The 11,916-nt window shown below is 47.9% G+C and overlaps 2 protein-coding genes across 2 annotated transcripts; both read right to left on the bottom strand.

The window, feature by feature from the left end:
* Positions 1 to 3,460: 3,460 nt before the first annotated feature.
* Positions 3,461 to 4,668, bottom strand: LOC117845321 (uncharacterized). Its single transcript, XM_034726324.2, has 2 exons — positions 4,491 to 4,668; positions 3,461 to 4,136 (listed from the first exon to the last, which is right to left on the bottom strand). The coding sequence occupies exons 1-2, from the start codon at positions 4,651 to 4,653 to the stop codon at positions 3,682 to 3,684; spliced, it is 618 nt and encodes a 205-aa protein (XP_034582215.1). The 5' UTR covers positions 4,654 to 4,668; the 3' UTR covers positions 3,461 to 3,681.
* A 5,099-nt stretch (positions 4,669 to 9,767) lies between these two features.
* Positions 9,768 to 10,840, bottom strand: LOC117842951 (uncharacterized). The gene is made up of 2 exons (XM_034723480.2): positions 10,663 to 10,840; positions 9,768 to 10,304 (listed from the first exon to the last, which is right to left on the bottom strand). The coding sequence occupies exons 1-2, from the start codon at positions 10,823 to 10,825 to the stop codon at positions 9,856 to 9,858; spliced, it is 612 nt and encodes a 203-aa protein (XP_034579371.1). The 5' UTR covers positions 10,826 to 10,840; the 3' UTR covers positions 9,768 to 9,855.
* Positions 10,841 to 11,916: the final 1,076 nt, after the last annotated feature.

The following is an 11,916-nucleotide window of genomic DNA, read 5'->3' as shown; positions in this document are numbered from 1 at the left end:
CCCGGCGGCACCAGCCTCTACCGCGTCGCCCAGCAGGATCCGCTACAGTGCCGCCACCCCTACCGCCACCGGTGACCGCGCTCATCTCCTTGTCCTCCCCTCCACCGCCGCCGCCGCCCATCCCTCCGCACTTCTTCCTTGACCCCAAGCATCTCCGGTGCCTGAAGCGCGGCAACATCCCCGCGGAGCTCGCTGACATGCACCTCCTCAAGTTGCAGCTGTTGTACGTGCACGTCCGCCTCAGGAGGCGCGCTGACGTGGACGCGGGCACCGCCGAGCTCCGGCACAGCGTGGACGCCGTCCAGCCCTAGCGCGGCGGCATGCTCGTGGGCGGCGAAGCTCGAGCTCGACCGGCATATATTGCTTACTGTATATTGTGGCGAATGTAGGATGACATTTTGATGGTCTTTTTACTTTTTTAGCTGTAGAGATTGTTGGATATATAAGCACTTTTAGTTTTAATTTAATCCAGAAATAAATCATGAATACGATGAACATATAGTAGATTAAACTAGACATGTCTACACAAGATCTAGACAAGTCTATCATTGCAAATAGAATCACACATTCTACCATACTATCCAGTGCTATCAGACTGCAACAGATCATAATAGCTAGTATGGAAGACATAATTTGAGATAAGAGATCGTACGTTTCTTTCTTGATGAAGACCGGCTCCTGGACGACTACCGGGTACAACAGGCGATGACGATCAGCAGCCTGATGTTGTTCGCGACGACGAGTGACGCCCGAGCGACGAAGAGGTAGATGAGCCGTGGTGAAGGAGTTGATGAAGAACTTGACGAAGCGGAGGAAGCGATCGAGCAGTCGCGCAGAGCGCTTCCCAAAAACCTTATTCGCCCTCTCCCGGTGCAGGATCGCTGAAGACGACGGTTCCGGAGACCTGCTCTCCCAATTGCCGATGCACGCCGACAATCGGGATGGAGTAGACTACGGTGGCGGTGCAGCCGCGAGAGGAGGCAAAAACCTAACTAGTACAGACCATCTTAGGGATACCCTAACCTGGGGGCCTTCCCGTATAGTAGTCTATATTGCATCTTTTTCATGAGGGAGGTGGTCCATATATATAGGGAGGAAAAGCCCCGACACCCTCATCTATTAGCAATATGGGACTAATAGATGGTGTACCCCCTCTTTACGCAAATGGGCCTTTGAGATTTATTCAGAATTATCATATATATGGGCCAAGCCCATATATCTAACAATCCCCCACCAGATCTCAAATACCCATTTAGATGTTTTGCACATTTCTCACTACTGTTTGATATACCAGTATTTCAACAAGGACTGTTAAGTTGAACTCTCGCCTAGAGCTTCAAGCTACATTCATCCACAACTTGAACAATGGACTAAGCCTTGAATTGCAAGTTTTGTGCGGACAAGTTTCACTCAAAGTCGGAACTAGTACCTAGCTGCCAGTAGCCTACCCCGCGGGTGGGGCATATAGGTCGTACCCCCTGGTCTCTTCATGAGCTTAATAGAGATCACCCAAGTCTCACAGACTGCGACCTTACAACAGTCAGGCTCATATAGGTATATTTTTCCAAGATGTTCTGCAGGGCAACATCTTTGCTAATTAAAGTCAACAAAATATATTAAGGCAGTAGCCACCCTGCCATGCAGTGGTTTGAGAGTGTTGCATCATTTCTCGAGTGGGTTAGTAGGATACTCTCATGCTATCCCATGGCTTGTTCTTCCCAGATCCTACTTCACGAGATCTCCGATCACATAGGTTGGGTTACCACCATGGTGTAGCTCATATGGGTCTCATACCCATCTCCTTTGATGCACTGTCTATCACATTACGTGACAGCCCCTTAGTGAACTGATCTACCAAGTTCTTATCAGTTGAGATGTAATCCACTGATATTACTCTGGAGTTTCTCATTTTCCTGACAGATTTCAGACGTCTCTTAACGTGTCTTGATAACTTCATATTGTCCTTAGAATTGTTCACTTTGACTATCACCGTTTGATTGTCACAATTCATAAGTATTGCCGGCATAGGTTTCTCGATAATAGGCAAGTCCATCAAGAGTTCACGTAGCCAATTAGCCTTAACTGTGGCTGTATCTAATGCTGCAAGTTCTGCTTTCATGGTAGACCTCGTTAAGATAGTCTGTTTGGATGACCTCCATGAAACAGCACCACCACCAAGAGTGAAGATGTATCCACTTGTGGCATACAGTTCATCAGCATCAGATATCCAATTTGAATCACTATAGCCTTCCAGCACCGCAGGATACCCGGAGTAGTGAATTCCGTAATCCATAGTACCAACTAAATAGCGCATGACTCGCTCAAGCGCATGCCAATGATCATCTCCCGGATTAGAGGTAAACTGGCTCAGTTTGCAAACAACATATGAGATGTCAGGCCTAGTAGCACTGGCTAAATACATAAGTGATCCAATAATCTGAGAGTATCTTAATTGGTCTCTACCAATTCTCTTGTTTTTCCGAAGTATCAAGCTCGGATCATAAGGTGTGGGAGAAGGCTTACTGTCCTTGAAGCCAAACCGGCTCAAGAACTTTTCCACATAATGAGATTGCGTGAGAGTAATCCCATTCTCTCCTTTGATCAACTTGATATTCAAAATTACATCTGCCTCTCCCAGATCTTTCATGTCGAAATTTTGGCACAGAAATGACTTGACCTCTTTAATCACGTCAAGATTTGTACCAAAATTCAGTATGTCATCGACATACAAGCACAATGTAACTCCCTCACCCCCACCATGGCAGTAGTACACACATCTATCAGACTCATTGACAGAAAAGCATGCTGATATGAGTGTAGTATCAAATTTCTCATGCCACTGCTTAGGTGCTTGTTTCAGGCCATACAAAAATTTCAGCAATTTACACACCTTGTTCTCTTGACCCTTTATTACAAACCCATCAGGCTGATTCATATAAATTTCCTCATCCAACTCTCCATTAAGGACAGCTGTCTTAACATCCATCTAATGAACGAGAAGACCATGTGAGGCAGCAAGGGAAAGTAATACTCGAATACTGGTCAATCTAGCAACAGGTGAGTAAGTGTCGAAGAAATCTTCGCCTTCTTTCTGGGTATAACCCTTAGCCACAAGTCGAGCCTTGTACTTATCAATAGTACCATCAGGCCTAAGCTTCTTTTTGAACACCCACTTGCAACCCACAGGTTTACAACCATATGGTCGATCAACAACCTCCCAAGTTCCATTAGAAAGAATAGAGTCCATCTCACTATGGATAGCTTCTTTTCAATCATCTGCATCTGGAGATGCAAATGCCTCTGAAATAGTCTTAGGAGTATCATCTACGAGATAGACAGTGAAATCATCACCAAAGGACTTTGCAGTTCTTTGTCTCTTGCTCCTCTTAGGAGCTTCACTGTTAACCTCCTCATGAACTGGCTCAAGTGTTTGTTCAGCATGATCAGGAAGCACAATAGGTTCAGGAGTTGTCTCATCAATCATATCAGAAGATAGTCTAGACATACTATGCAATTGTTTCATAGGAAATATATTCTCAAAGACATACCAAGCCCATATATCTAACAGAGATATCACTTCTCATCGATAAATTATTATAGGCCACGCGCAGTGACACGGCAACACATATACCTGACCTTGATCACAGATTTTTTTTCATTATATTATATACTAGCAGAGGTTCACCCTATTATGGGTATGATCCGGCAAGCGAAACAATCGACTTTAGCAAAAACCATTTGGACGTCCGGAAGGACCAGCCCATCTGAGGCGGCGATGGTTGGCGTCTGCGCGTGGACAGTGTCACCGGCACCCTTGTTGTGGCTGGTGGCGGCGCCGCCGGCGTTCGTCGTTGCATGCAGGCCGCCGTTGTTCATCGGACGGAGTAGCCCACCTGAGGCGGAAACCACATCGGTTGGGTGCACCTCCGCGGCGACCGCCATCCCGGGAGGAATGCTTGGCGCGCCGCAGGCGTGCGGAGGAGCAACAAGGAACGCCTTGCCGCTGCCATTGCTCGTCAGGGCGTCCAGATGCTGTGCCGAGGTCAGGCTCACGGCCATCACGATCTGGCCCGTGCTCGTCGTCCTGCCGGTGCCGGGGATCGTGGCGTTGTTGATCACCAGCTGCAAAGGAGCATCTGCACACACGCACACGGTGATGAGACGACGACGGCATGCAAAATGCTACTCCCTGCATTCCAAATTGTAGATCATTTTAATTTTTCTTGGTGCATAATTTTTGTCTAGATACAGTTTATGTCCAGATACATAATAATATGTACAATTTGGAACTATGTTTTTGCGTAAAATTTATGATGCCATGTACATAGTCTTCCGCTGCATGCATACGTTATATGATTGTCGATTATTCGGACCGCGTGGAAGGCGTGGTTAGCAAACTCAAACTCATATGATTGTCTATTATTCTTGGGCCATTTGATTTGTGAAAGAAGTTTAATTAGCTTGTTGACCCAGCATATAAATTTACTTACTGCTGATGATCCTGGAGGTGTTGATCTTGCATCGCGCTGTGCCGTAGAAGACGACGACAGTATTATCGTCCTCCTTGCTCTCCGCTGCGAGCACGAGGAGGAAGCAGAGAGTGACCGGGAGAAGCATCTTGCTGGTTGCCATTGCAGCCTTGGTGGTTGCCATTGCAGCGAAAGGTTTGGTCACCATTTATAGGCGAGAGGTGGTGTTTCGATGCCGGGGCTGCTTTCGATACGCATGAATGATAACGTTCACTAGTAGAAAAATAATCTTCCATCCCTAATAAAAGTCTGGGTTGTTTTTGAACCCAAAACTAACCGGGATTAAAGGTGATCCTTAATAAAAAGCTCGTCCGCGGAGACACCTTAGTTCTAGTTGGTAACACCAACCACCAACCGGGACTAAAGATGACTAGTCCCGGTTGGTGTTACAAATTCGGACTAAAGTGTCCCCCACGAGTTACTACAAAAAGACTGCATCCTCTACTCAATTAGATGTGCTTTGTAGGTGAGATGGTAAAGAAGCTACGCGGGAGGTTTGAGGTCGTAGGTTCGAATCCAACGCACGACTCATGCGCATATTTTGCGTGAAAAATCACGTAACTTGTAACTTGCGCGTGCGTTGGGGGGGGCCTCCCGAGAATTTCCAATATTCTCTTTTGCGCAAAACCCTTTAGTCTCGGTTGGTAAAATCAAGATCTATTGGGTTTCCCAACACTAATGCTCGTTTCTCTACCTGTGTTCGTGGTCTCATTAAATTTGTTTGACTTTTTTCGAGGGAGAAGTTGAACTATGGCTTAGCTTCCATTTAATTTGTATTGTACAGTATCAAAAAAATATGTACACCACGGAATTTGTTTGACTTTTTTCGTGGGAGCGAGGTTGAACTATGGCTTAAGCTTCCATTTAATTTGTATTGTAGTAAAAAAATATGTACACCACGGAAAGACCGTAGCTCACCTTGGTTCGCGAATGGTCTAATGCTAATTGGCTAAACTCATCGACTCTTTAGCTCCTAGCCAAAGTTAACTGGCTACATACCAAATCCACAATTAGTTTTGTTTAACAAAACTTCTTGATGATGATTGTAATAATTAACTGTTACCAAACTGAAATCTAGCCAATCGTTCAAAAAAAGTGAAATCCAGCCATGCCAACCAGTTTTGGTGTAATTCTCATATCCGATGCCAGCACACAACCGCTAATGATCCTCGAGGTTGCAAAATTAGATCTCAAAAATTTCAAAATAATACCCTCGATTATACATAGGAGAAAATAGATTTCATTGCATTTTAGAAGATATAGACACTAGATTTAAAATTTTGGAGATAGGGTGGTGCCCGTGTACCGTTTGGTTTTGACTTTCCAAAACCTTTGATATGAACATTTGTTTTAACATTTCGAATGAACAAACTCGATCTTCCTTTTGAAAAGGAAGAGCTTATATATGTAACCGCCATAATGTTTCAAAAATATATATTTTATATTTGGCTCCAAAAGCATGAAAAGTCATGGGAGGAGCGTATACTATTTAATTTGTAGTGCACATACAGACTAAATTGTCATAATATGCATGTGCCCATGGGACCGTACACAATATGTATGTGTACATATCGTGGCGAATGTAGGATGACGTTTTGATGGTCTTTTTACCTTTTTAGCTGTAGATATATCACTTCTCATCGATTAATTAGTATAGGCCATGCGCAGTGCACTACTAGAGAAATGGCCTTTCGTCCCAAGGCTCAATAGTGCATGTATTTTGGCACCGAACCTATCGGATAGTCCCCGAGGAGGCCCTCGTGCCCCCGTTTAGTACCGGGTGGGGGCTCCACCCGGTACTAAATATCACCCTTTAGTATCGGATGGGAGCTCCACCCGGTAGAGCCCCCATCTGGTACTAAAGGCCTTCCAACCGCCGCTCGTCCTTTTCTGCTGTCTTTATTTCCCATCCGTCCCCGCCACTGCTATCTTATCTTCACATGCATCATCTGTTTTCGCCCCATCCCCGCTGTTATCTCTCTCTCTCTCTCCTTTATCTCCCCTTCCGCAAGCTAGATCTCGATCCACTGCCTCCCCTCCCCTCCCCCCTCCGCTCGCCCCTTACCGGCGCAGTGAGGAGCAGCGGCGGGGCGAGGTTAGACGGCGGTGGCGGGCAGAGGGCAGAGGTGTGAGTGGCGGAGGGTGGCGGGCGGGCGGCGGGAGGAGGGCAGGCGACAGGAGGGCGGAGGCGGGAGCGGTGGCAGAAAGGTGGAGGAAGGTGCGGGGCCGGGCGGAGGGTAGAAGTGGGAGAGGCGGCGGGCGGGCAGATGAAGGCGGCGGGGCCGGGCGGAGGGCGGCGGCGGGGGCAGGGCGGCAGGAGGAGGGTGAGTGGAGGTGGGGGCAGGCGGCAGGAGGGTGGAGGCGGGAGCGGCAGTGGCGGGAAGGTGGCGGGGCCGTGCGGAGGGCGGAGGCGGGAGAGGCGGGCGGGCAGAGGAAGGCGGCGGGGCGGGCGGAGGGCGGCGGCGGGGGCGGGGGCGGCGGGAGGAGGGCGGCGGGTGGGCGGCGGAGGACGGAGGCGGGGCCAGGCATGCGGAGGGCGGCAGGGGGGTTTGCTTTTTTTAATTGTTTTAATACCCTTTGGTACCCGCTATTTCAACCGGTACTAAAGGGTCCCCTTAGTACCTTAGTACCGAACTATTAGTGATGGTTGCAAAATTGGTACTAAAGTCCCTAGGAATGATGGCACGACAATGCAACCCATATACCTGACCTTCATCACAGATTTATTTTTTCATTATATTATATACTAGCGGAGGTTCGGATGAAGATATGCCTAGGAGCAGGCAAGCGAAACGATCTATGACTTCAGCAAAAACCATTTCGACGTACGGAAGGGCCAGCCCATCTGAGGCGGCGATGGTTGGCATCTGCGCGTGGACAGTGTCACCGGCGCCCTTGTTGTGGCTGGTGACGGCGCCGCCGGCGTTCGTCGTTGCATGCAGGCTGCCATTGATCATCGAACCGAATAGCCCACCTGGGACGGGAACCACCACATCGGTTGCGTGCACCTCCGCGGCGACCGCCATCCCGGGAGGAATGCTTGGCGCGCCGCAGGCGTGGGAAGGAGTGACGACGAACGCCTTGCCGCTGCCATTGCTCATCAGGCCGTCCAGATGCTGTGCCGAGGTCAGCCTCACGGCCATCACGCACTAAAGGGTGACCTTTAGTCCACCAACCGGGACTAAAGGGTCCCCACAAGTTAGTACAAAAGAATTACATCCCCTATTAAACTAGATGTGTTATGTAAGTGAGATGGTAAGGAACCTACGCGCGAGACTTGAGGTCGTGGGTTCGAATACTACGCACTGCGCACGAGTATGTTTCGCTTAAGGACCTTTACTACCAGTTGTACCGGTTGGGAAAACCGAGATAATGAGTTTTCTCGACTAGGACTAATGCTCGTTTCTCTACTGGTGAACGTTCGTTGTCTAATCAACTTTGTTTGACCTTTTTCGTGGGAGAGAAGCTGAACTATGGCTTAGCTTCCATTTAATTTGTATTGTACAGTAAAAAAAAATATGTACACCACACGAATGGTCGAATGCTAATTGGCTAAACTCATCGACTCTTTAGTTCCTAGCCAAAGTTAACTGGCTACATACCAAATCGAGAATTAGTTTTGTTAACAAAACTTCTTGATGATGATTGTAATAATTAACTGTTACCAAAGTGAAATCTAGCCAATCGTTCAAAAAAGTTGAACTCCAGACATGCCAACCAGTTTTGGTGTAATTCTCATTGATCCGATGCCAGCACACAACCGCTAATAATCCTCGAGGTTGCAAAATTAGATCTCAAAAATTTCAAAATAATACCCTCGATTATACATAGGAGAAAATAGATTTCATTGCATTTTAGAAGATATAGACACTAGATTTATTATTTTGGAGATAGGGTGGTGCACGTGTACCGTTTGGTTTTGACTTTCCAAAACCTTTGATATGAACATTTGTTTTAACATTTCGAATGAACAAACTCGATCTTCCTTTCGAAAAGGAAGAGCTTATATATGTAACCGCCATAATGCTTCAAAAATATACATTCTATATTTGGCTCCAAAAGCATGAAAGGTCATGGGAGGAGCATACTATTTAATCTGTAGTGCTCATACAGAATAATTTGTCATAATATGCATGTGCCCATGGGACCGTACACAATATGTATGTGTACGTATATTGCTTACTGTATATTGTGGCGAATGTAGGACGACGTTTTGATGGTCTTTTTACTTTTTTAGCTGCAGAGATATCACTTCTCATCGATTAATTAGTATAGGCCATGCGCGGTGAACTACTAGAGAAATGGTCTTTCGACCCGAGGCTCAATACCAGTTGTATTTTGGCACGATACTAATGTGAGCATTAGTACCGAGCCTAACGGATAATCCCTGAGGAGGTCCTCGTGCCCCCGTTTAGTACCAGGTGGGGGCTCACCTGATACTAAAGGTTACCCTTTAGTATCGGGTGGGAGCTCCACCTGGTAGAGCCCCCATCTGGTACTAAAGGCCTTCCATCCACTGCTCGTCTCCTTCTGTTGTCTTTATTTCCCATCCGTCCAACCCCCCCCACTGCTATCTTATTTGCATATGCACCATTCGTCCCCCACCCCGGCTGCTATCTCTCTCTCCTCTATCTCCCCTTCCGCTAGCTAGATCTCGATCCACTACCTCCCCACCCCTCCCCCCTCCGCTCGCCCCTTACCGGCACAGTGAGGAGCAGCGGCGGGGCGAGGTGAGATGATGACGGTAGCGGCGGGGCGAGGTGAGACGACGACGGTAGCGGTGGCGGTGGGCGGGCGGGGGTGGCTGTGGGCAGAGGGTGGAGGTGGGAGTGGCGGAGGGCGGCGGGGGCGTGTGGCGGGAAGGCGGAGACGGGAGCGACGGCGGGAAGGTGGAGGAAGGCGGCGCGGCCGGACGGACGGCAGAGGTGGGAGAGGTAGCGGGCGGGCGGGCGGAGGAAGGTGGCAGGGCCGGGCGGAGGGCGGCGGCGGGGGCGGGAGCGGCGGGAGGAGGGCGGCAGGTGGGCGGAGGTGGGCGTGCGGAGGAGGGCAGCGGGGCCAGGCGTGCGGAGGGCAGCGATGGGGGATTTGCTTTTTTTTTAATTTTTTAATACCATTTGGTACCAGTTATTTCAACCGGTACTAAAGGAGCCCCTTAGTACTGAACTACTAGTAAATCGGTATCAAAGAAGGGTTCCGGTACTAATGGCATTTTCCCTGGTCACGATGGCACAACACATATAGCCACAACACATATACCTGACCTTCATCACAGATTTATTTTTTCATTATATTATATACTAGCGGAGGTTCACCTTCATTATTAAGCTCATAAAGCCACGCAAGCGAAACGATCTATGACTTTAGCAAAAACCATTCCGACGTCCGGAAGGGCCAGCCCATCTGAGGCGGCCATGGTTGGCATCTGCGCGTGGACAGTGTCACCGGCTCCCTTGTTGTGGCTGGTGGAGGCGCCGCCGGCGTTCGTCGTTGCATGCAGGCTGCCGTTGATCATCGAACCGAATAGCCCACCTGGGACGGGAACCACCACATCGGTTGCGTGCACCTCCGCGGCGACCGCCATCCCGGGAGGAATGCTTGGCGCGCCGCAGGCGTGCGGAGGAGCAACAAGGAACGCCTTGCCGCTGCCATTGCTCGTCAGGGCGTCCAGATGCTGTGCCGAGGTCAGGCTCACGGCCATCACGATCTGGCCCGTGCTCGTCGTCCTGCCGGTGCCGGGGATCGTGGCGTTGTTGATCACCAGCTGCAAAGGAGCATCTGCACACACGCACACGGTGATGAGACGACGACGGCATGCAAAATGCTACTCCCTGCATTCCAAATTGTAGGTTATTTTAATTTTTCTTGGTGCATAATTTTTGTCTAGATACAGTTTATGTCCAGATACATAATAATATGTACAATTTGGAACTATGTTTTTGCGTAAAATTTATGATGCCATGTACATACATAGTCTTCCGCTGCATGCATACGTTATATGATTGTCGATTATTCGGACCGCGTGGAAGGCGTGGTTAGCAAACTCAAACTCATATGATTGTCTATTATTCTTGGGCCATTTGATTTGTGAAAGAAGTTTAATTAGCTTGTTGACCCAGCATATAAATTTACTTACTGCTGATGATCCTGGAGGTGTTGATCTTGCATCGCGCTGTGCCGTAGAAGACGACGACAGTATTATCGTCTTCCTTGCTTTCCGCTGCGAGCATGAGGAGGAAGCAGAGAGTGACCGGGAGAAGCATCTTGCTGGTTGCCATTGCAGCCTTGGTGGTTGCCATTGCAGCGAAAGGTTTGGTCACCATTTATAGGCGAGAGGTGGTGTTTCGATGCCGGGGCTGCTTTCGATACGCATGAATGATAACGTTCACTAGTAGATAAATAATCTTCCATCCCTAATAAAAGTCTGGGTTGTTTTTGAACCCAAAACTAACCGGGATTAAAGGTGATCCTCAATAAAAAGCTCGTCCGCGAAGACACCTTAGTTCTAGTTGGTAACACCAACCACCAACCGGGACTAAAGATGACTAGTCCCGGTTGGTGTTACAAATTCGGACTAAAGTGTCCCCCACGAGTTACTACAAAAAGACTGCATCCTCTACTCAATTAGATGTGCTTTGTAGGTGAGATGGTAAAGAAGCTACGCGGGAGGTTTGAGGTCGTAGGTTCGAATCCAACGCACGACTCATGCGCATATTTTGCGTGAAAAATCACGTAACTTGTAACTTGTAACTTGTAACTTGTAACTTGCACATGAATGACAACGTTCACTAGTAGAAGTAGAAAAAGGAACTTCCATCCTCAACAAAAATCTCGATTATTTTTGAACCCGGAACTAAAGGTGATCCTCAATAAAAGCTCATCCGTGGAGTCACTTTTAGTCCCGGTTGGTGTTACAAACCCGAACTTAAGTCTCTAGAGATTTGTAAAACAACACATCAATCAATACAATAAACCTATTTATTCTTCGTACTTTACCTTCAAGTCGGCGACTTCGCCAAAAACCTTTTCTTTTCACGAGTTCGTACGGATTGGCAGGGATGCATCGACACGATCTCCAGCCGATTTGTAAGTTCCGTTTATCGAGTAATATCTAAGCTTTAACTTAGGGCGCATCGCTGTCGTTTCGTTTAGATTTATTCACCAGTTATCGATATTAACTAGAATTATAGGATTTATCTATTGCTCTAGTTTTATCACCAGTTATCCAGCTTGAGATTCGAACTGTCGGCTTCGTTACTGTTATTCTTATTTATTGCCATATAGCCGATTAGATCTACTTCAAGTGTTGCGTTTCGTAGCGTTGTTTAAATTGCTCTAGTAGTTTCTTTACAATCGCTACGTGATCATCGGCTGCTCTATAGCCGGTCAT

The sequence above is a fragment of the Setaria viridis genome, chromosome 2 (genome assembly GCF_005286985.2).
Source record: "Setaria viridis chromosome 2, Setaria_viridis_v4.0, whole genome shotgun sequence".
NCBI lineage: Eukaryota > Viridiplantae > Streptophyta > Magnoliopsida > Poales > Poaceae > Setaria > Setaria viridis.
This window is presented reverse-complemented; position numbering and strand designations above follow the sequence as displayed.

Bases quoted from the DNA above. Each gene is read 5' to 3' on its own strand.
- LOC117845321 (XM_034726324.2), bottom strand. From the start codon at position 4,653: ATGGCAACCACCAAGGCTGCAATGGCAACCAGCAAGATGCTTCTCCCG. The intron at 4,137-4,490 runs GTAAGTAAATTT...GCGTGTGTGCAG, and splicing joins CACCTCCAGGATCATCAGCA to ATGCTCCTTTGCAGCTGGTG.
- LOC117842951 (XM_034723480.2), bottom strand. From the start codon at position 10,825: ATGGCAACCACCAAGGCTGCAATGGCAACCAGCAAGATGCTTCTCCCG. The intron at 10,305-10,662 runs GTAAGTAAATTT...GCGTGTGTGCAG, and splicing joins CACCTCCAGGATCATCAGCA to ATGCTCCTTTGCAGCTGGTG.